General features: G+C 39.1%; 1 protein-coding gene across 1 annotated transcript; it reads left to right on the top strand.

The window, feature by feature from the left end:
• The first annotated feature begins 15,812 nt into the window (after positions 1 to 15,812).
• On the top strand, positions 15,813 to 16,235 carry LOC145007439 (putative mitochondrial protein AtMg00820). Its single transcript, XM_078966376.1, has one exon. The coding sequence runs from the start codon at positions 15,813 to 15,815 to the stop codon at positions 16,233 to 16,235; it is 423 nt and encodes a 140-aa protein (XP_078822502.1).
• The last annotated feature ends 4,348 nt before the right edge of the window (positions 16,236 to 20,583 follow it).

The following is a 20,583-nucleotide window of genomic DNA, read 5'->3' as shown; positions in this document are numbered from 1 at the left end:
CTGGAGGATGATGAAGCAGAAGTGTTTCCAGGAGTAGACATCTGAAAAGAAAGATAGTTTTAGTTAGATTCCAAGATACCTCAATATAATAACCCAAAGATATCATATCAAGGTTAGGACCCAACTATGACGATTTACAACTTAGAAATGGGATGCCGAGATCCAAGTTCAAATCTCATAAAGGTGGGTGAATGACGATTCACCAATTCCACCATTAGACAAAATAAACGAAGTGAAACTCCTAATTCTTTTGAGATACATTAAAACTATTTAATGGCATGTTTTAATCTTGGATTATGCTCTACTATTTGTGACTGGGATACCGAAGATCACAAACTAGATGTGAATAACCATGCAAATGTGCTTGGTAACCTTATTGTCTTTATCATTAACTATTGATGTGCCGGTAAACCACACATGCTCCATCAAAATGATAATTATAAGATACCCATTACTACTCTTTATTAGTACCTTTTAGTGTGCCGGTTAACCACACACGCTCCACTAATGACCAATAAAGCATAATGTGCAATTTCATGGATTAGCATACTTTTCACATTTTTCCTAAAGTAACTAGAGTTGGGATTTTGAAAAATAGTGTTCTAGTACTCTCTTCAATAGCATTATACTTTTAATGGGAAGTAGTTGTCCTATCAAATCCGTTCTGCTAACGACCCTCCACTAATCAAGGAAGCGGTGGGTGAGAGTGGACACCCATTCACCTACCATTTTATAGGCAGTTTCCTTATACCCCCTTATAGACTAGCTTCGTGAATGAGGCATACTGGCGATTTGACTGACCATATTCTTATACATATATAATATTTAACTTTTAATTATAATATATATATATATATATATATATATATATATATATATATATATATATATATATATATATATATATAAGGTGTGTTTTAAAACAATTTAAAACTCCAAGGGTTTATATAAATTTTTTCGAAATTTAAACTATTAAATTTTAAATTTAAATAAACCAATTAATTAGATTTAATATTTATCTATTAATTAACTTTTAATTAATTTATTAAATCTTGTAAGGATTATCTAATTAAATTAAACAATTAATTTAATCCTAATCCATATCCCTTCTAGATTTCGAAAATATGGGGATAGGATAATTTCCTTATTTTTCTCAACTATCCAATAAGGCAACTATTATCCAAAACAAAGAAACCCTAATCTTTATAGCATATTTCGAAATTTTCAAGGGAGGAGGCTAGGGTTTTCAAAACCCTAACCCTAATTTCGATTAGGGTTCTTTGGAGGCTAGGGTTTTCAAAAACCCTTTGATCCACAACCCTAAAAATCGAAAAAATGGCCTTTAGGGTTTAATAGCTATAAACCCTAATTTGCAATTCAACAATTATAACAATTCAATTTAAAACAAACAAAGACTCTGATACCACTGATGGGTTTTAGGTAAAACAAATAAACTAGAAAACAATTCCTAAGTTCACATGCAACCTACTTTGGATCTATGTTTTATCTATTGAACATACAACTTTGAATTGCAAAACAAGAACCCTAGAGGAGAGAGGCTATAATCGAAATTTACAAACTAGGGTTTAGTAATTACATACCTTTCAATTGTTATAGTAAACAATTGATGATTCCCTTGATCTTGATCTTGATCTTCTTGGAAGCTTAGCACCACAAGTGTAATGCCTCTAATGGAATCACACCCAAACTAGCAAGAAGGAAAGTAGAGGAGAGAGGGAAGAGGGAGTATGCAAAATTTTGGCCCTTAGGGTTTCTTCAAAAGAAAAGAGTGACCAAAACATGAACCAGGAGGCTCCTTATATAGCTGAGGGATCTAGGGTTTAGGGGAAACCCTAGTTATCCTTTGCTTAGGGCCTAAGCAAACCCAAGGGCCTTATCCAAGCCCCTATCGACGAACTTATTAGGGTTTCCCCTAAAGATTTCGTCCACCCTTATCCAATGGGGTTCTAGAGCCTTCCACTCAACTATTAGATAATTGCAAACTAGTCCCTGCACCTTATAATTAATTCTTTTAACCCCGAAAATAATTCTAATTAATTTCTGGCTAACAATTAATTAAACAAAATAATTTCTTATTAATATATTAATCTTTTAACATATTAATAAATTCATTTATATTAATTTATTAATCTTATAATAAATTAATATCTCTCATTTCCTAATTTCCTTGTCCGGTTGCTAGGTTTGAGGGCAACCCAAAAGGACTGTGTTGCTATCAATTCAAATACATACCAATTATAGTTATGGGCTTAGACACTTAATCCAACAGTATCTACCCATGTTCTGCCCAATATATTAGTAGATAAAAATATACATTTTATACATAGTTTAAAAACCTGTATAGCATGCTTTAATCAACACATATTTCACATAACAGATTAGGCACACACACATATAACACGTATCTCATAGAGAATAAATCATATCTATGAGTTAGAAGAAAGTGAATACACATTCACACATATAAACAACAATATACTTAATACACTCAAACCATACTTGTATTATTATCGTGTTTATGAAAGGTAGTATACACTCACTTGATCAGAAGATGATCGGACAGCACTACGACTTGCAAAAGTAGTAATCCTTAGCAGATCTAGAAGATCTCTACAAAAATCGAACTTCTCGTGGGCAGAGCTTCGGCTCGGGAACTGCACTTCTCGGGATCTTCGGGATCTCGGGACTTGCTTCGGGGCTCGAGAATAATACCGGGGCTTCGAGGTATTTCTGGCACGCTAATCGATGCAAAACGGGAGACAGAAGAGACAAAAATAGCAAAGGAGTCGGTTGCCCTCGCATCCTATTTATAGGAGGCTGGAGCCTCGGAGTACGCGGGGCGTACTGCAGTACGTGGGGCGTACTACTCTGAAATCGTCATGGCGTTCGTCATCCGAAGTCCTCGAGTGCGAGTGTCGACATCCTCGGTGTATGCGGGGCGTACACGAGTACGCAGGGCGTACTTCGGATGAGTCCGATGACTCGTCCTCGGATAATACCGGAATTAAAGATTTAATTTAAATACAAATTATTTAATAAACTTAGGAAATTCATATCTTCTTCATACGAACTCCATTTTCGACGTTCTTTATATCCACGCGAAGGTGAGACTACGCTCTACAACTTTCGTTTAGACTCTGTCGGCTAATTTTGAATTTATTTTTATTATTTATTTTTAATAGGCCGGGACAAAAACTTTCGTTATAAATTCATAACTTCTTCGTTTGACGTCCATTCTCGCCTAACTTTTTATCGCTTCGATACCAACAACGACATCTTCGATTCTCGTTTAGATTGCTTCGGCTAAAAACCGCTAGATCTCAAATCGAGTATTTCAGGCTGCATACCGCTAAGCCGAAACTTCGATAAATCATAACTTCCTCATACGAAGTCCGATTTGGGCGTTCTATATATATTCGGAAACCTCGTTTCAACTACTACAACTTTATGCAAAGATATCAAGTTTATTTTACACTTAAATTTCTGACGCTTATTTTTATTCTTAATTAATCAAACCACATAATTAAGCAATTAAGCACAAAACACATAATACTCAAATAATACACTCTTATTATTTTAAAACGGGTTACAAAGGTTAACCTAGACTATTAGATTGCTAAAAATGGCATGCCCGGAAACACAGGTGTTACAATTCTCTCCACCTTAGAATGATTCCGTCCCCGGAATCACACATCAACAAACAAATGCGGATAGCGACTCAACATGTCACTCTCCGTCTCCTAGGTGAGATTCGGCCCATTCGTGTGTTTCCATCGGACAAGCACTAACCCAACCATTTTGCGTCGCAACTTCTTAGTCTTTCGGTCAACAATTGCCTCTGGTTCTTCAATCAACCTTTTGTTCTCATCAATTCTCAATTTAGAAATTGGAATTATGTCGGGAACGTCTCCCGTGAAGTTCCTCAAATAACACACATGAAAAGTGTTGTGAATTCCATTCAGTTCTTCGGGTAATTCGAGCTTGTAAGCTTGGTTTCCAACCCTCTCAAGAACTTTAAACGGTCCAATAGACCTTGGACTCAACTTTCCCCTTTTACCAAATCTTATAAGTCCCTTCCACGGCGAGACTTTAAGCAAAACCGAATCTCCAACCTCAAAAGTGATCGTTCTTCGCTTCTTGTCAGCATAGCTCTTTTGACGATCTTGATCTGCTAACATTCTTTCCCTAATTATTTTCAACTTTTCAGCAGTTTGATGAACTATCTCCGGTCCCATAAACTGCTTTTCCCCAGCCTCAAGCCAACAAGACGGCGTACGACACTTTTGTCCATACAAAGCTTGGTAAGGTGCCATCTTAATGCTCGAGTGAAAACTATTATTATAGGAAAATTCTACCAATGGTAAATGTTCGTCCCAATTACCTAGGAATTCCAAGGTACATGCTCTCAGCATATCTTCAAGTGTTTGTATTGTTCTTTCACTCTGACCATCAGTCTGCGGATGGTAAGCTGTACTTAAACATAACTTGGTACCCAGTTCCTCTTGTAGACTTTTCCAAAACCTTGAGGTGAAATGGCTATCACGATCAGATACAATCGTTAACGGAATACCGTGAAGCCTCACAATTTCCTTCATGTAAGAATTTGCAAGCTTCTCCATAGACCATTTCTCCTTGGCTGCTATGAAATGCGCACTCTTAGTGAATCGATCAACGACCACCCAAATCATGTCGTCACCATTCTTTGTTCTGGGCAGCTTAGTGACAAAATCCATAACAATGTCTTCCCACTTACCCATAGGCACAGGCAATGGTTCTAAACTCCCGTACGGTTTCTGATGTTGTGTCTTTACTCTCGCACAAGTCACACACTCAGCCACAAACTTTGCAACATCAAGCTTCATCGTCGGCCACCAGTAGTAGGGTTTTAGGTCCCTGTACATTTTAGTGCTACAAAGATGAATCGAGTACATGGTTTTGTGAGCTTCTTCCATCAGAAGATCCCTAATTCCTCCTGACTTAGGTACCCAAATATGATCTTGGAACACCTTCAGTCCACGACTGTTTACACCGAACACCAACGTTTTGCCCAAACGTTCCCCTTTTCGGTCATTCTTTTGAGAAGCTTCCTCTTGAGCTTTCTTTATACTTTCCACAATGGTCGAGACAACTTCAATTCTCAACGCTCTTGGCCTTTTCCTTTCAAGATTGACTTTCCGACTGAGAGCATCAGCAACATTAGCTTTACCGGGGTGGTAAAGTATCTCACAATCGTAGTCTTTAAGTAATTCTAGCCAGCGTCGTTGCCTCATATTCAATTCCTTCTGATTAAAAAGATATTGGAGACTCTTATGATCAGTAAAAAGTTTGCACTTCGTGCCATAGAGGTAATGCCTCCATATTTTCAGAGCGAAAACTACCGCTACTAACTCCAAATCATGAGTCGGGTAATTCTTTTCATGCTCCTTCAGCTGTCGAGACGCATATGCTATCACCTTTTCTCTTTGGGTTAAAACACAACCCAATCCAACACCAGATGCATCGCTATAGACAGCGAAGTCTTCAACTCCATTGGGTAGAGAAAGTAGCGGTGCCTCGCATAGCTTCTTCTTTAGCTTCTCGAATGCTTCTTTATGCTTATCACTCTAAGCATAAGTAGCTCCTTTGTGGGTCAAAGCTGTTAATGGAGTAGCAATCGAAGAAAAGCCTTTATCTGGATAATCCTAAAAAGCTTCGAATCTCCGTGGGACTTTTCGGTTGTTCCCACTTCATCACAGCTTCGATCTTCGCTGGATCAACCATTATCCCTTCTTGGTTGACCACGTGACCCAAGAATTGGACTTCACGAATCCAAAAATCACATTCGGAGAACTTTGCATACAGCTTCTCCTGCTTCAAAACTTCTAACACTTATCGCAAGTGTCTGCCATGTTCCTCCTGGCTTTTCGAGTAAATCAGAATGTCGTCTATGAACAGTATCACGAATTTATCAAGGAAAGGATTACAAACCCTATTCATTAAATCCATGAATGCTGCCGGAGCATTGGTTAGTCCAAACGACATAACCAAGAACTTGTAGTGTCCATATCTAGTTCTGAATGTAGTCTTCTCTCTATCTTGCTCTCTTACTTTTAGTTGATGATATCCTGACCTTAGATCGATCTTCGAGAAATAGCTCGAACCTTGCAATTGATCAAATAGGTCATTAATCCTCGGCAACGGATATCTATTCTTTATTGTTGCCTTGTTCAGCTCTCTGTAATCAATGCACATTCTCATACTTCCATCTTTCTTCTTTACGAATAACACCGGAGCTCCCCAGGGCGATGAACTAGGTCTAATGAAACCTTTGTCCAATAACTCCTGAAGTTGCATCATCAGCTCCTTCATCTCCGTCGGTGCTAATCGATACGGTGCTTTTTCTATTGGCGTGGTTCCTGGTAACAAGTCAATTCTGAACTCCACTTGTCTATCAGGTGGTAATCCAGGAAGATCTTCAGGAAATACTTTCAGATAATCACACACCACTGGAATACTCTGCATCACCTTCTTTTCTTTATTAGCATCAATCACGAATGCTAAATATGATGTACATCCCATGGTCAAACACTTTCTGGCTTTCATTAGAGAAATGATTCCAGAATTTACTCTGCGTTTGTCCCCATACACCATAAATGAATCTTTCCCAGGCGGTTTTACTTTAACTATCTTCTTCTTGCATAAAATTTCGGCATCATTGGCGCTAAGGCAATCCATTCCCAAAACGATGTCGAAACCATTAAGTTCGATAGGCAATAATTCCTAGAGAAACTTATTCCCATTAAGGTCGATTAAGATTTTTTTCATACGATGGCTAACAGGTACAAACTTGCCACTAGCAACTTCGACTAATAAAGCATTATCTAGTCTATCAATAGGCAAAGCTAGCTTTCTACCAAACTCATGCGAAATAAAGGAGTAGTTGGCTCCAGAATCAAAAAAAATTTTGAGCAGGTAATTCATTTACGAGAAAGGTACCTGAAGCGACATCAACTTCATCTTCTGCGGCCTCAAGTGTCATATGGAAGGCTCTCGCCTTTGGATTTGGTGGAATGTTGGGCCTAGCTGCCTCCTTCTTCTTCGGACACTCTTTCAAAATATGCCCCTCTTCATTACAACCAAAACACATGCTTTTGTTGTTCGGACATTCATTGGAAAAATGTCCAACCTTTCCACACTTGTAGCAGGTTACATCCTCGCTACATTTCCCAAAGTGCTTTTTCTTACACTTATCACACCACTTCGCTTCGCCTCCTTTTCCTCCAAACTTTTTCAAATCAGATTTCGAAAATTTGCCTTTCTTACCGGAACCAGATGTTCCCTCAAACTTTCTTTTCTCACCAACCTCAACCTTGTTGGTGGTTCTCCCCTTAATCATGTTCTCAACAGACTTGGCAGCCCAGATAGCTGCCTCTAGAGTATGTGCCTGATGTACTGGCACCTCGTACTCCTATGGGAGTCCCTTCGCATACCGATCCACCTTTGTCAGCTCGTCTGGGACGATACGCAAGACAAACTCCATCTTATCGGTGAAGTTATTGGTGTATTCATCAACTGACATGCTGCCTTTCGTCAATGTCAGAAACTTGTTCTCTAGTTCCAACAGATTTTAAGCCGAGCAGAACTTGCGCTTGAACTGCACCAAGAACTGTGCCCATGACAATTGAAGTGGCTCATTAGGGCTTAAGGTCCTCCCTAAAGTGTTCCACCAACGAACGGCTCCACCTCGAAACTAACGCACTGCATAGATAGTATGCAACTTACCTCTGCAGCCACAAGTCATGAAGGCTAACTCCATTTCAGAGATCCAATCCATAACCCCAATCGGATCCTCTTTTCCATTGAAGGTCGATTATTTTCAAGTTAGAAAGTCCTTGTACTTGCATCCCATTCCATCATTCCTTCCATCATGGTTATCTTGCCTAACTATCGGTGGGTTGGCTTGACCAATAGACCCACTGAAGTTTCCACCTTCCGAGTGCCCTTCATTTTATTTGGGCTCTTCCACACGAATTGACAGTTCTTCATGATTCTGTTGAAGCAACCGCCTAGTTTCATCCATCTGACAATCCAACATCATCTGAATCATCATTTGCACACCAGCCATGGTTATTGGCTTAGGTGTTGCTGCTACGACAAATATTTACTTAATCACTGGTGGTTGATTCCTATTTTCATCAGCATTTCCAACTCCACTTCTTGTTCTCACAATTTTGATCTACACACCGAATAAGGTGAAATTAGATCCTCAATCACGATAGATATTCAAATCGTCCTTATCACTCCGAAACGTTTACATGCTAGTTCTAATATCGTAGACGTACGCTTAGAATCCTACACACATAAGGTTTCTAGATCCGGTCGGCAACAGACCATAGATCTGAACAAATAATATCATATATGGCAACATATAACATTTCGCACATAAAGCATTTTAAACAACTTTCCTAAAATAAACTAGTGCTCGTGTCTAAAACACAACAGACACACATCTCAAAATTCCACTTAGCATTCTAAGTTTAAGTCTAGAAATCCTACAAATTCCTAGTTCGCTTAAACTAATGCTCTGATACCAATTGTGACATCCCCAAAATCTCGGCCAGAAAAGACCGATTTTCATTTATGCTTTTAAAATAATTTCAGAGTAAATCCTTTTGATTTGAAAGAGTTGCGGAATTTGTTCCCAAAAACAAAACATGATAAAACAATGTTTACCAAAGCATTTCATAAAAGAAATGTATTTTCATTATATTATCAAAACTCGGGGTGTCATGTTCCGATACAGACCAATAAGCATAAACGATAACATTACAAGTCATTCAACAAATATATACATATACAGACTTGTAAACAAAACAACTTGATGGTTCATCCATCTTATGCCCTTGCGCCACTTCCTGTAATACAAATAAAACTGAGTGGGTCAGGCTTGGGAGCCTGGTGAGCATATAGGGTTTTTAACTCACAATACATAATCATATTTAATTTTCACCAACCAACAATAACCCAATTACCCATTCCCGTTATTCGCACTTTATGTCCTTAAGACAACTAAGATAAGGGACCTAGTCTAAGAATATTTCATCGGGGCGACAACACATGCTTCGGGGGTACCTCCGCAATATAAGTCAAATAAGGCAACCATGAGGGGGATGGAGCACATCGAATGAACACCCAAGTTCATTAACACCTATAGGTGGCGAACCTGATAATGTTCCACAAGACTATCTAGAAAAGTCCGTGGTCGTTATCTAAACTCCGCTAGATGACTAAATCAAACAACAACGAGGCCTCTCATCTGTTTATTACACACCAACTATCTACCCATGTTCTACCCAACATATTAGTAGATAAAAATATACATTTTATACATAGTTTAAAAACCTGTATAGCATGCTTTAATCAACACATATTTCACATAACAAATGAGGCACACACACATAACATGTATCTCATAGAGAATAAATCATATCTATGAGTTAGAAGAAAGTGAATACACATTCACACATATAAATTACAATATACTTAATACACTCAAACCATACTTGTATTATTATCGTGTTTATGAAAGGTAGTAGACACTCACTTGATCAGAAGATGATCGGAGAGCACTACGACTTGCAAAAGTAGTAATCCTCAGCAGATCTGGAAGATCTCTACGAAAATCGAACTTCTCGCGGGCAGAGCTTCGGCTCGGGAACCGCACTTCTCAGGATCTTCGGGATCTCGGGACTTGCTTCGGGGCTCAAGAATAATACCGGGGCTTCGGGATGTGAAACGGGAGAGAGAAGAGAGAAAAATAGCAAAGGAGTCGGCTGCCCTCGCATCCTATTTATAGGAGGCTGGAGCCTCGGAGTACGCGGGGCGTACTGCTCCGAAATTGTCATGGCGTTCGTCATCCAAAGTCCTCGAGTGCGAGTGTCGACATCCTCGGTGTACTTGGGGCATACACGAGTACGCGGGGCATACTTCGGATGAGTCCGATGACTCGTCCTCGGATAATACCGTAATTAAAGATTTAATTTAAATACAAATTATTTAATAAACTTCGGAAATTTATATCTTCTTCATACGAACTCCGTTTTCGACGTTCTTTATATCCACGCGAATGTGAGACTACGCTCTTCAACTTTCGTTTAGACTCCGTTGGCTAATTTTGAATTTACTTTTAATAGGCCGGGACAGAAACTTTCGTTATAAATTCATAACTTCTTCGTTTGACGTCCGTTGTCGCCTAACTTTTTATCACTTCGATACCAACAACGAGATCTTTGATTCTCGTTTAGGTTGCTTCGGCTAAAAACCGCTAGATCTCAAATCGAGTATTTCAGGCTGCATACCGCTAAGCCGAAACTTCGATAAATCATAACTTCCTCATACAAAGTCAGATTTGGGCGTTCTATATATATTCGGAAACCTCATTTCAGCTACTACAACTTTATCCAAAGATATCAAGTTTATTTTACACTTAAATTTTGACGCTTATTTTTATTCTTAATTAATCAAACCACATAATTAAGCAATTAAGCACAAAACACATAATACTCAAATAATACACTCTTATTATTTCAAAACGGGTTAAAAAGGTTAACCTAGACTATTACATTGCTAAAAATGGCAAGCCCGGAAACACAGGTGTTACAGGTTTCCTTCTCTAGGAATTCCTACTAAGTTCACAAACTCGCCATTTTCCCAAAAACCAAACCTCAAAAGAAGACCTTTAAGAAATCTAAAACCAAGGTCACTAAAAACCAAGCAAAACTCAAAGAGGTTAATAATAAACAAGAAAAGACTGTCCTAACTCCAAAGTGTCCGAATGAAACTGACACTGAAGGACCCAAACAAACATGGGTACCTAAACCTTCTCTCAAAATGCAGGCTTTTGTGCTGGGGTACCACACGACGATAGATGGTACATTGATAGTGGATGCTCCAGGCACATGACCGGGCACAAAGGATATCTTAGAGATTTCAAAATCACAACGTCGGGTCAGTATGTTACTTTTGGAAACAACACGAAGGGAGAAGTTATGGGACATGGAAACATATCAAACAGGAACTTTATCGTTAAGCATGTAGCGTATGGAGATGGTCTTACACATAACATTATCAGTGTTGCACAACTGTGTGACAATGATCATGAGGTTCTGTTCACCAAAACCAAGAGTTTGATTATAGATACCAACAAGCGCATCCTTGTTGATTCCCTACGAAATGGGAACATGGATCCTCTTGATATTGAACTAATTGAGGAAACCCCTGATATTTTTCTTCTTTCCAAAGCTGCTTCTGACATCATTTGGTTGTGGCATAGAAGACTTTCTCATCTTAACTTTGGTTATATCAACAAACTCATTGGAAAGGATCTTGTGCGAGGACAACCATTCTTAAAACTTGACAATGATATACTTTGTGCTGCCTGTAAACAAGGAAAAATTTCAAAATCGCCGCACAAAAGTATAACAGAACACAGTGTCTCTGTGACATCCCCTATTTCATTTCCAGAAAAGACAGATTTCGTTTATGCTTTTTAAAATAAAATCAGAGAAATCGTTTTTAAAAGATGTTGCGGAATTGGTCCCCAAAACAAAACATGATAAAAGTTTATCAAAAGCTTTCTTTAAGAAATATATATTTTTATTTCAGAACAAAACCTCGGGATGTCATGTTCTGATACAAATCAAAAGCATAAACAAGAGATTATAAGCCTTACATCAGTTATTTACAACTACTAGCCTATAATCCCAAAAATCACTCATTGTCATCATCCGACTATGCTCGGGGTCCACTACCTGTAATATAAAAAGCTGAGTGGGTTAGGCTTGGAAGCCTGGTAAGCACATAGGGTTTTCAACCCACAATAAATAATAAACTCTCTAAGTTTATCAATCAACAAATAATTTATTAATTTCATCAACCAAAAACATCCCTAATTACCCATTCTCGTTATCCTCACCTTACGTCCCTAAAACAACTATGACAAGGGACCTAGCCTAAGGATTTTCATTAGGGGTGACAACATTGTTTTCCTCAAGAATTTATGTCAAACAAGACAACCAATAAGGTGGCAACTTTGCTTTCCTCAGCAAATTATGTCAAACAAGACAAACATCAGGGTGACAACATTGCTGTCACTCAACAATTTATGTCAAACAAAACAACCTTACATAAAACAACCAATAAGGTGACAACATTGCTTTCCTTCAGCAATTTATGTCAAATAAGACAACCAAAATGGTGACAACATTGCTTTCCTCAACAATTTATGTCAAATAAAACAACCAAAATGGTGACAACATTGCTTTCCTCAGCTTTATATCAAACAAACATCGAGGTGACAACATTGATTTTCTCTCAGCAATTTATGTCAAAAGGGTGACAACATTGCTTTTCCTCAACGATTTATGTCAAATAAAACAAACACCAAGGTGACAACATTGCTTTCCCTCAGCAATTTATGTCAAATAGGCACGAAGTCACATCGTCGCCAAGGTTTATACAACAGGCACTACGTCACATAGTCTCCAGGGTTTATATAATAGGCACTATGTCTCATAGTCGCCAGGGTTTATCAAATAGGCACTACGTCTCATAGTCGCCAGGGTTTATCTAATAGGCATGAAGCCACATCGTCGCCAGGGTTTATACAACAGGAACTAAGTTCATAGCTGCCAACATACTAAATTCTTAGCTACCAACGTACATCTATACTGTACTAAATTCATAGCCACCAATGTACATCTATATTGTACTAAATTCATAGCTACCAACGTACATCTATATTGTACTTCTATCCCTCATACTTTATCTACCCATGTTTTACCCAACATATTTCAAGATAAAATATATATACATTTTAAATCATTTTAAACATGTATAAAACATTCATTCAACATCCATCTCAAAAAAACAAACAACATATATACACATATCACGTATTTTCTATAAAATACTTCATATCTATGTGTAAGATGAAAGTGACACTGACCTGATTTAATGAAAATCGGGCAGCAATTCGTTTCCTAAAACGATCGTTTCTAATAAAACTGAGAGTTTTATAGAGAAACCGGGCTCTGCGAAAGGTCGGGTTTCAAAACCGAAAAGATAAATTTTCCAGGTCTTCAGGCGCTTCGGGGCGTGTTTCGGGCGTTGGAAATAATCCCGGGGCTTTGGGGGAAGTCAAAATAGTAAAAATATGGAATAATGGGTGAAAAATGGAAAAATACTCAAAATACCCGGGTAATCTCGCAAGGCCACTATTTATAGGTGAGAGCTGCAAGGGTTCGGATTAGAAGGAGGAGTCAGCGAGGCACGTGGCATCAGCAGCGAAGCCCAGGTGGTGACCGCGGAGCGAAGCAGCTGGCTCGGACATGCAACAACTTCTGCGAGGCCTCGGTTCAGACAGCTGGAGGCTTCTTACCGGACCGAGCTTTGGTCCAATGGGGAAAAAGGGTGATGACTTCGGACCAATCAGAGGGTGACACGCGTACTACGGTCTAATCAGCAGCGAGCACATGTCCGACATATGTAACCCTCGCATGCGAGGGTGACGTGTCCAAAGATGACTCATCCGAAATTTCTCGAAAATTGTGCCAAATATTGTAAAATCCATAACTTTCTCATACGGGCTCCGTTTTTGATGTTCTTTATATGCACACATAGAGAAAATTATGCTCTATAACTTTCATTTAGACTTCGTCGGAAAATTTTTAATTTATTTGTATATTATTATTTTAACAGACCGGGACTGGTAAATCTGTTAAAAATTCATAACTTCTTCATCCGACGTCCGTTTTCGTCTGACTTTTTACCGGTGTACTACTAATGACAAGACCTTCTATTCTCGTTTAGGTTGTGTCGGCTAAAAATCACTCGATCTAAAATTCAAGTTTTTAACTGTCTACTGCTAAGCTGAAACTTAGAAAAATCATAACTTCCTCATACAAAGTCAGATTTGGGCGTTATTTTTATCGAACTTCTCGGTTTAACGAATACTACAAGTTTCGTTTATATTACTAAGGCTAAAAAGTAGTTTATCAAAAACTCACTTTTTATGACATTCGGCACCGTGTCAGTTTTATCGCGAAACTTCGATAGGTCATAACTTCTTCGTTATAACTCGGATTTTGGCGTTCTTTATATTTTCGGAAACCTCGAGACATATACAAGAACTTGGTTACGTTTAATCCTTCTAAATAATCTTCCATCAAAAAGTCATTTTTGATACTTATCGTCTTTAAATTGACTAGCCCGGATCTACGGGCGTTACAGTATCTAAACCTCTTTAGCGTATAAATATCGATATGTGTGGTCCCACTACAGTTCCTAGCTTAAGTGGTAAGAAATACATTCTTGTGATTGTGGATGACCATACCAAATTCACTTGGGTGTACTTTCTGCGAAACAAATCTGAAACCACCAATGAGCTAATTAACTCCATTCGCTACATAGAAGTTAGGGTAGGCAATCCACTTAGAAGACTGAGAAGTGACAATGGTGGCGAATTCAAGAACAACGCCTTAGATAGCTTTCTTGTATTCAAAGGCATCAAGCACAATTTTTCTTCACCTTAGACTCCACAACAGAATGGTGTAGTTGAAAGGAAAAATAGGACACTATATGAAGCTGCTCGATCCATGTTGATCTTCGCAAACCTACCACAATACTTCTGGGCTGAAGCCACTGCAGCCTCTTATTTCACTCAAAACGGATCCCTAATCAACAACATGCTTGACGTCACTCCCTATGAAGAATGAACAAGAGGAAGCCCAATGTCAAATTCTTTCATATCTTTGGCTATCATTGCTACATCAAGAATAATAGGGATCAACTAGGAAAATTTGCACCTAAGGCTGATTAAGGTATCTTTCTTGGATATTGCCTTCATGCTGCAGCCTATAGAGTTCTAAACAAAAGAACCAGGGTAATAGAGGAAAACAGTGATGTCACTTTTGATGAAAGTTATGTAAGGGTTCTGGATCCAAACCAATTTGGTCCTCAAATGGTAGTATTTTTGATAAAATGAACCATCCATCACATGCTAATGCTTCTACTCCTGTCCATGCTATTGAAGTAGATTTTTTTTCCTCTTTCCAACTCAACCTTCTGCCTGAGAATCAGAAAAGCTCACAAAAATAGCTTCTCCTGATGTCTCTCAACCTCATCAATCATCAAAAGTCTCAAGTTCCACCAAGGCTACGGTTGAGGGGGAACCATCTTCAAATGATTCTATTCCTAAAAGTCACTTAGAATCTTCTGAACCTTCTACCCCAACCTCCCATCATCAATCTGGAACAGTCATAACATTAGTCACTGCAACTTTAAAGTGGGAACCACCTTTGAATGGTTCCATTATTTAAGGTACTTTACAATCCTCCCAACCTTCCAGTCCATGGTCTCAGGGGGAACCCCACTCGACTGGTTCCAGTTCTCCAAGTTCCTTCACATCTACCCCATCTGTTGAATTCAAGAATGAAACAGTTGAGGGGGAACCACCTGTTTCAGGTAGTTCTGGACTCTTTCAAGACGATCTTTTTGAAGGAACATTCACTTCTAACTACCCTCCTCGTCCAAGAGAACAATATGAGGTAGCTTGCACTCCTCAAATCCTTAAGGAATCTCGTCTCACAAAATGGACAAAGGATCATTCGGCCGAACAAATCATTGGTGATCTAGATTCTGGAGTAGCGACTCATTTAACAACCAAGAATGAATGTATATATGCAAGCATTTTATCCATGATAAAGCCTAAATGAATCAAAGAGGCTCTACAAGATGTAGATTGGGTAAAAGCAATGCAAGAAGAGTTAGCTGAATTTGAACGCAACAATGTGTGGGACTTAGTGCCAACACCAGAAGGAGTATCAGTTGTTGGTTTAAGATGGGTCTACAGGAACAAAACTGATGAAGATGGAGTGATCATCAGGAACAAAGCCAGAATGGTTTTCAAAGGCTACTCGCAACAAGAAGGCATAGACTATGATGAAACATTTACACCTGTTGCAAGAACAAAAGCCATTAGGATTTTCTTGGCATTTATTGCACACAAGAATTTTAAGGTCTACCAAATGGACGTGCAGTGTACATTATTCAACGGAGAAATTGATAGGGATGTTTATGTTCAACAACCTTGTGACAACCCGGAACTTTTATTTTGTAAAAATTGGTCAACTCTATCAATATTAAACTCGATTCTGTTACCTTTTAACGCCGTTTAAGGGTTCGTTTAAGCGTTCTAAGCTTGAGTACAACCGGGAATGAGATTAGGAATGAGTCAACAAGTCGTATAGGGACAAAATGGGGCCATACACCCTCTTAAGAGGTGTGTACGGGCGTACGCACGGGTGTGCGGCCGCACACCCATCCCCCGGCCGCACAGACCACTTCATTCACTCTTTTCCCTCTTTGGCTGCACTCTACTTTCTCTCTCCAGAATCTTCATTCAAGAACACTCCAAAGTCCTAAAAAACATGACGTATTCCAACATCTAAGTTGATATACTTGTAAGACATCTTGATCTAAGCCTAAATTCATCAAGTTCTTCATTCTTTGAAGGTGTACAGCCGCACCCCTTCATAAGGTGGTCGTACACACCTAAAAGACTCTCCAAAGTGAGAGTTTGGCCCTCATCTAGTAGCTCGGACTTGGTATTAACCTTGAATCACCTGAAAAATCGACATTTTTGGCTTAGATGAAGAGTGTACAGCCGTACACACGCTCTGTACGGCCGCACACTCCTATGTACGGCCGTACACACACTCTTATGGCCTTACACCCACTTTAATGCTCACATTTGGCCTTAAACTTGCAAAAACCACTAAGTATGGGACCTAGAACACTCATTGGATGCTTGTAGAGCACTGGAAACGCCTCAAACCACTTCCCATCATGAGTGTACGGACGTATACTCATGGGCTGTACACCCATGGCCGTACACACCCTTAGGGTGGCCATACACTCCCTCGTTCGATCATTTATGATTCCGACACTTAGTTCAAGCATTTCCAGGTCCTTAGAGTGGTTTCACGTCATTTTTAGTCATGAAATACCCTAATATAATACATATATGTGTTACTATATGTTAATAGGATCTACTTGCATATAAACGTCAAATGACACTTAACACTCATACCAATCGTACATTCGGATCCTACGTTAAACTGTGAGTTCATACCCTTATGCTTTTATAGTTTTGAAAAACGTTTTTAGGGGGGAATACAAGCTAAACATAAAGGTCTTCACAACTTAAAACCTGATGCAATTACAACAAGTTTTACATTAAACATTTAGATTCTTTATCCCTTTTGTAATATGCGGAGCATAAGGGACGTTTTCTAAACCTAATTGCATAGTTTTCAGAATAGTACACGAACATAACTCACCAGTCAAACTATAATAGGTATAGTTTGGGAAATCAACCCCGGTTTTACAGATTCAAACTACGTACAAAGTCAAACATATAAACTAATATAGGCTTAGCTTATCCATTACTACATACAGAAAGCAAGAGTATCTTATCAAATAATTATTTCGTGTATAATTATTTATACTCTACAAACGTATACAACGATTTCGAACTCGAGAACAACCGAACTACATGTAAAGTAGTTAATACAGGATTGTGAGACCTATCATCCTTATGCCCTTCGGGGTACCAATATATCCTCACCGTTAGTATAACCAAAGTCTCCTGGAGGGAGAACGTGAAATTTGTGAATAGATCTTTTTGGGACTGACAATCCCACACTTGAACTGTTAGCTACAGTTAGGTGGACACTCTTGGGGTGACAAATTTTGTAATCGTACGACGCATGAAGAAACGTCAAGGAGGTTCATCGGTCATATTAGCATGGTTTTACGAACTCACAATAGTATAAACTAACACTTGTTTACGGGATTTCTTTCTTCCATAGTTTTATTTTAATTAATAAAACTACCTATTTACTTACTGGAGGGCATTCCAGGGACACAATCATTGGTTTTATTTTTAAGTAATAAAACTACTTTACTTACTGGCGGCAACCAGGGTTTTCTAACGAAACGTACCTCACTTACTGGTGGTAGTCAGGGTTTCAAAACAGAACATACACTACAGACTGGTGGTAGCCAGGGTTTTGAAACGGAATATCTTTTTCATACAATGAAAAACAAACATGTTAGAAAATATTGGATTTTCTTGGAAAGCATGCATTCATATTTAAAAACTTGATATTAATGGTTTCACTACAAACGACATTTTACTTATAATGAAAAGAAATCATTTGTATAAATTCAGTGACTAGTTTTGAATACAAAAACATGCTTATGAACTCACCAGCTTTATGCTGATACGTTTTCAAAACCGCTTGTATTCTCAGGACAACGATAGATAGGTACCTTCGCCGGCTGTTGGAGAAGACGAAGCATTTTGGAGTCTCGTCTTTATCTTTTGTTTACACTGATGTATACAAACTATGTTTTTAAACAAGATGTAAATAATCATATTGTAATGTAATGGTTGTGTTTACTTTGATTGCTATTATACGATTGTTGTGATACTACGCTTGACGTCACCCACCCCAGAACGTTTCTGCCGTTATTTCTGACGGTTCGGGGGTGTGACAGATTGGTATCAGAGCTATTGTTTATAGTGAACTAAGTATACCTAACCTTACATGGTATACAGCTATAAACACTACAGGGGACGAAGCGCTCTGAACTAAAAGTATACTGTTAAAATATATGTATTTTTACAAGAAGTATACAAGTATACCTACGCACCAGAAACAGTAATCACGAGTAGAACAAAACAAACGTATTTGGATGTTGGAGATTGCGGTTAAACCTGGGCTATTATGTAATCATGTCTAGGGTCGATATAGCCTAATGAACTATATTCATTCGAGACATGACCAACATCTGCTTGGGAGTGACTGTGGTGTTGCAGCAGGCCTAAAACTTACCAAGTATCCACACAACAAGATATCGGTACAACAAAACACAAACTACTATAGGAGTATTTTACTAGAGTCAAATTCCTTGTAGATATTCACTTCTAAGTGTTGCTACTCGTTCCTTTAAAGGATAGTTTAAATTGCATTAGTAGCTTTTCCTTTTGTATCGCTTAGTAGAACACTCTAGCCATCATATTGAGATATATCTCGTTTCATATCTCTTGATTCAATTCTATGGGACTTACCATCCTCTCCTTCCTGATTATTTTTAGAACAAGATGCCTCCAAAGAAAAGACCCAGTAAAAAAGCAACAATCCTCCATCAGATCCAGCTCCTCCACCTCCTCAATTCGATCCCACTATGTTTCAGGCTGCTGTTACAGCCGCTGTGGCTGCCGCGTGTCACATATAAACCCTGGTGGCTCTGGTGGACCGGGGGGTGGTATTCATCCCTAGAATCACAAAGGGAGTCAGTGGCACCAGAAAGAGTGCTCCTATAAAGACTTCATGAATTCAAAACCCACATCCTTCGACGACAATGGAGGTGTTATTTCCTTGATTCGATGGTTCGAAAAGATCAAGTCTATCTTCGAAATTTGCTCTTGTTCCGAAGCCAACAAGGTGAAATTTTCTGCTTGCACTTTCACCAATAGAGCATTGACCTGGTGGAATAGTCGGGTCAAATCCCTAACCCTATCGATAGCAAATGCTATGGGTTGGGAGAGCTTGAAAGAGCTCATGCTTGCCTAGTCCTGCCCACGGGGCAAAATGCAGAAACTGGAGTACAAGCTCTGGAACGTAAAGATGAAGGGTTCCGATATTATTGCCTACACTTCTAGGTTTGAAGACCTAGCACTTCTATTTTTGGGAATGGTCACCCCGGAAAGCAAGAAGATTGAGAGATACATTTGGGGATTGACACCCCCAACTCATGGGAATGTCTTGGCTGCCAGGCCAACCACTTTTGATAGCACCAAGTGCCTGGCACAAACTCTCATAGATCATGGCACTGATCTCGATAAAGTGACAGCCACTCCTGAACTAGTTAAGGGAAGTGGTGAGAAAATAAAGTTCTGGAAGCAACGAAAGGGCCAGTCTTCACAGGAGTCCTCCAAGAAACAACATACGGTGACAGTTCACGTTGCTACTACTCCTGCCGCTGCTCCTGCAGCTCAAGTACCTACCAGTAGATATACTGGTACCCTCCCTTGGTGCAACAAGTGAAACTATCATCATCACATTTCCGACCCATGCTGTGAAATACTCTGCAACAATTGTGGTAAGAAGGGTCACACAGCTCGAAGCTGCAGAAAACCAGCCCAACCAACCACCCTCCCTTGGTGCAACAAGTGAAACTATCATCATCACATTTCCGGCCCATGCTGTGAAATACTCTGCAACAATTGTGGTAAGAAGGGTCACACAGCTTGAAGCTGCAGAAAACCAGCCTAACCAACCAATCAAGCACCTGGAGTAGGTGTTGGTCAAGCCTGTTATGGCTGTGGGGAAGTTGGGCGTTATAAAAGAAACTTCCCCAAAGCAACAACAACTGGAAACACAGGGAGAGTGCTAGCGATGGGGCAAGAGGAGGTAGTTTCTGACCCTATCGTTGTTACGGGTACGTTCCTCCTTG

The sequence above is a fragment of the Lactuca saligna genome, chromosome 7 (assembly GCF_052625555.1).
Source record: "Lactuca saligna cultivar CGN05327 chromosome 7, ASM5262555v1, whole genome shotgun sequence".
Classification (NCBI taxonomy): domain Eukaryota; kingdom Viridiplantae; phylum Streptophyta; class Magnoliopsida; order Asterales; family Asteraceae; genus Lactuca; species Lactuca saligna.
This window is presented reverse-complemented; position numbering and strand designations above follow the sequence as displayed.

Bases quoted from the DNA above. Each gene is read 5' to 3' on its own strand.
- LOC145007439 (XM_078966376.1), top strand. From the start codon at position 15,813: ATGCAAGAAGAGTTAGCTGAATTTGAACGCAACAATGTGTGGGACTTA.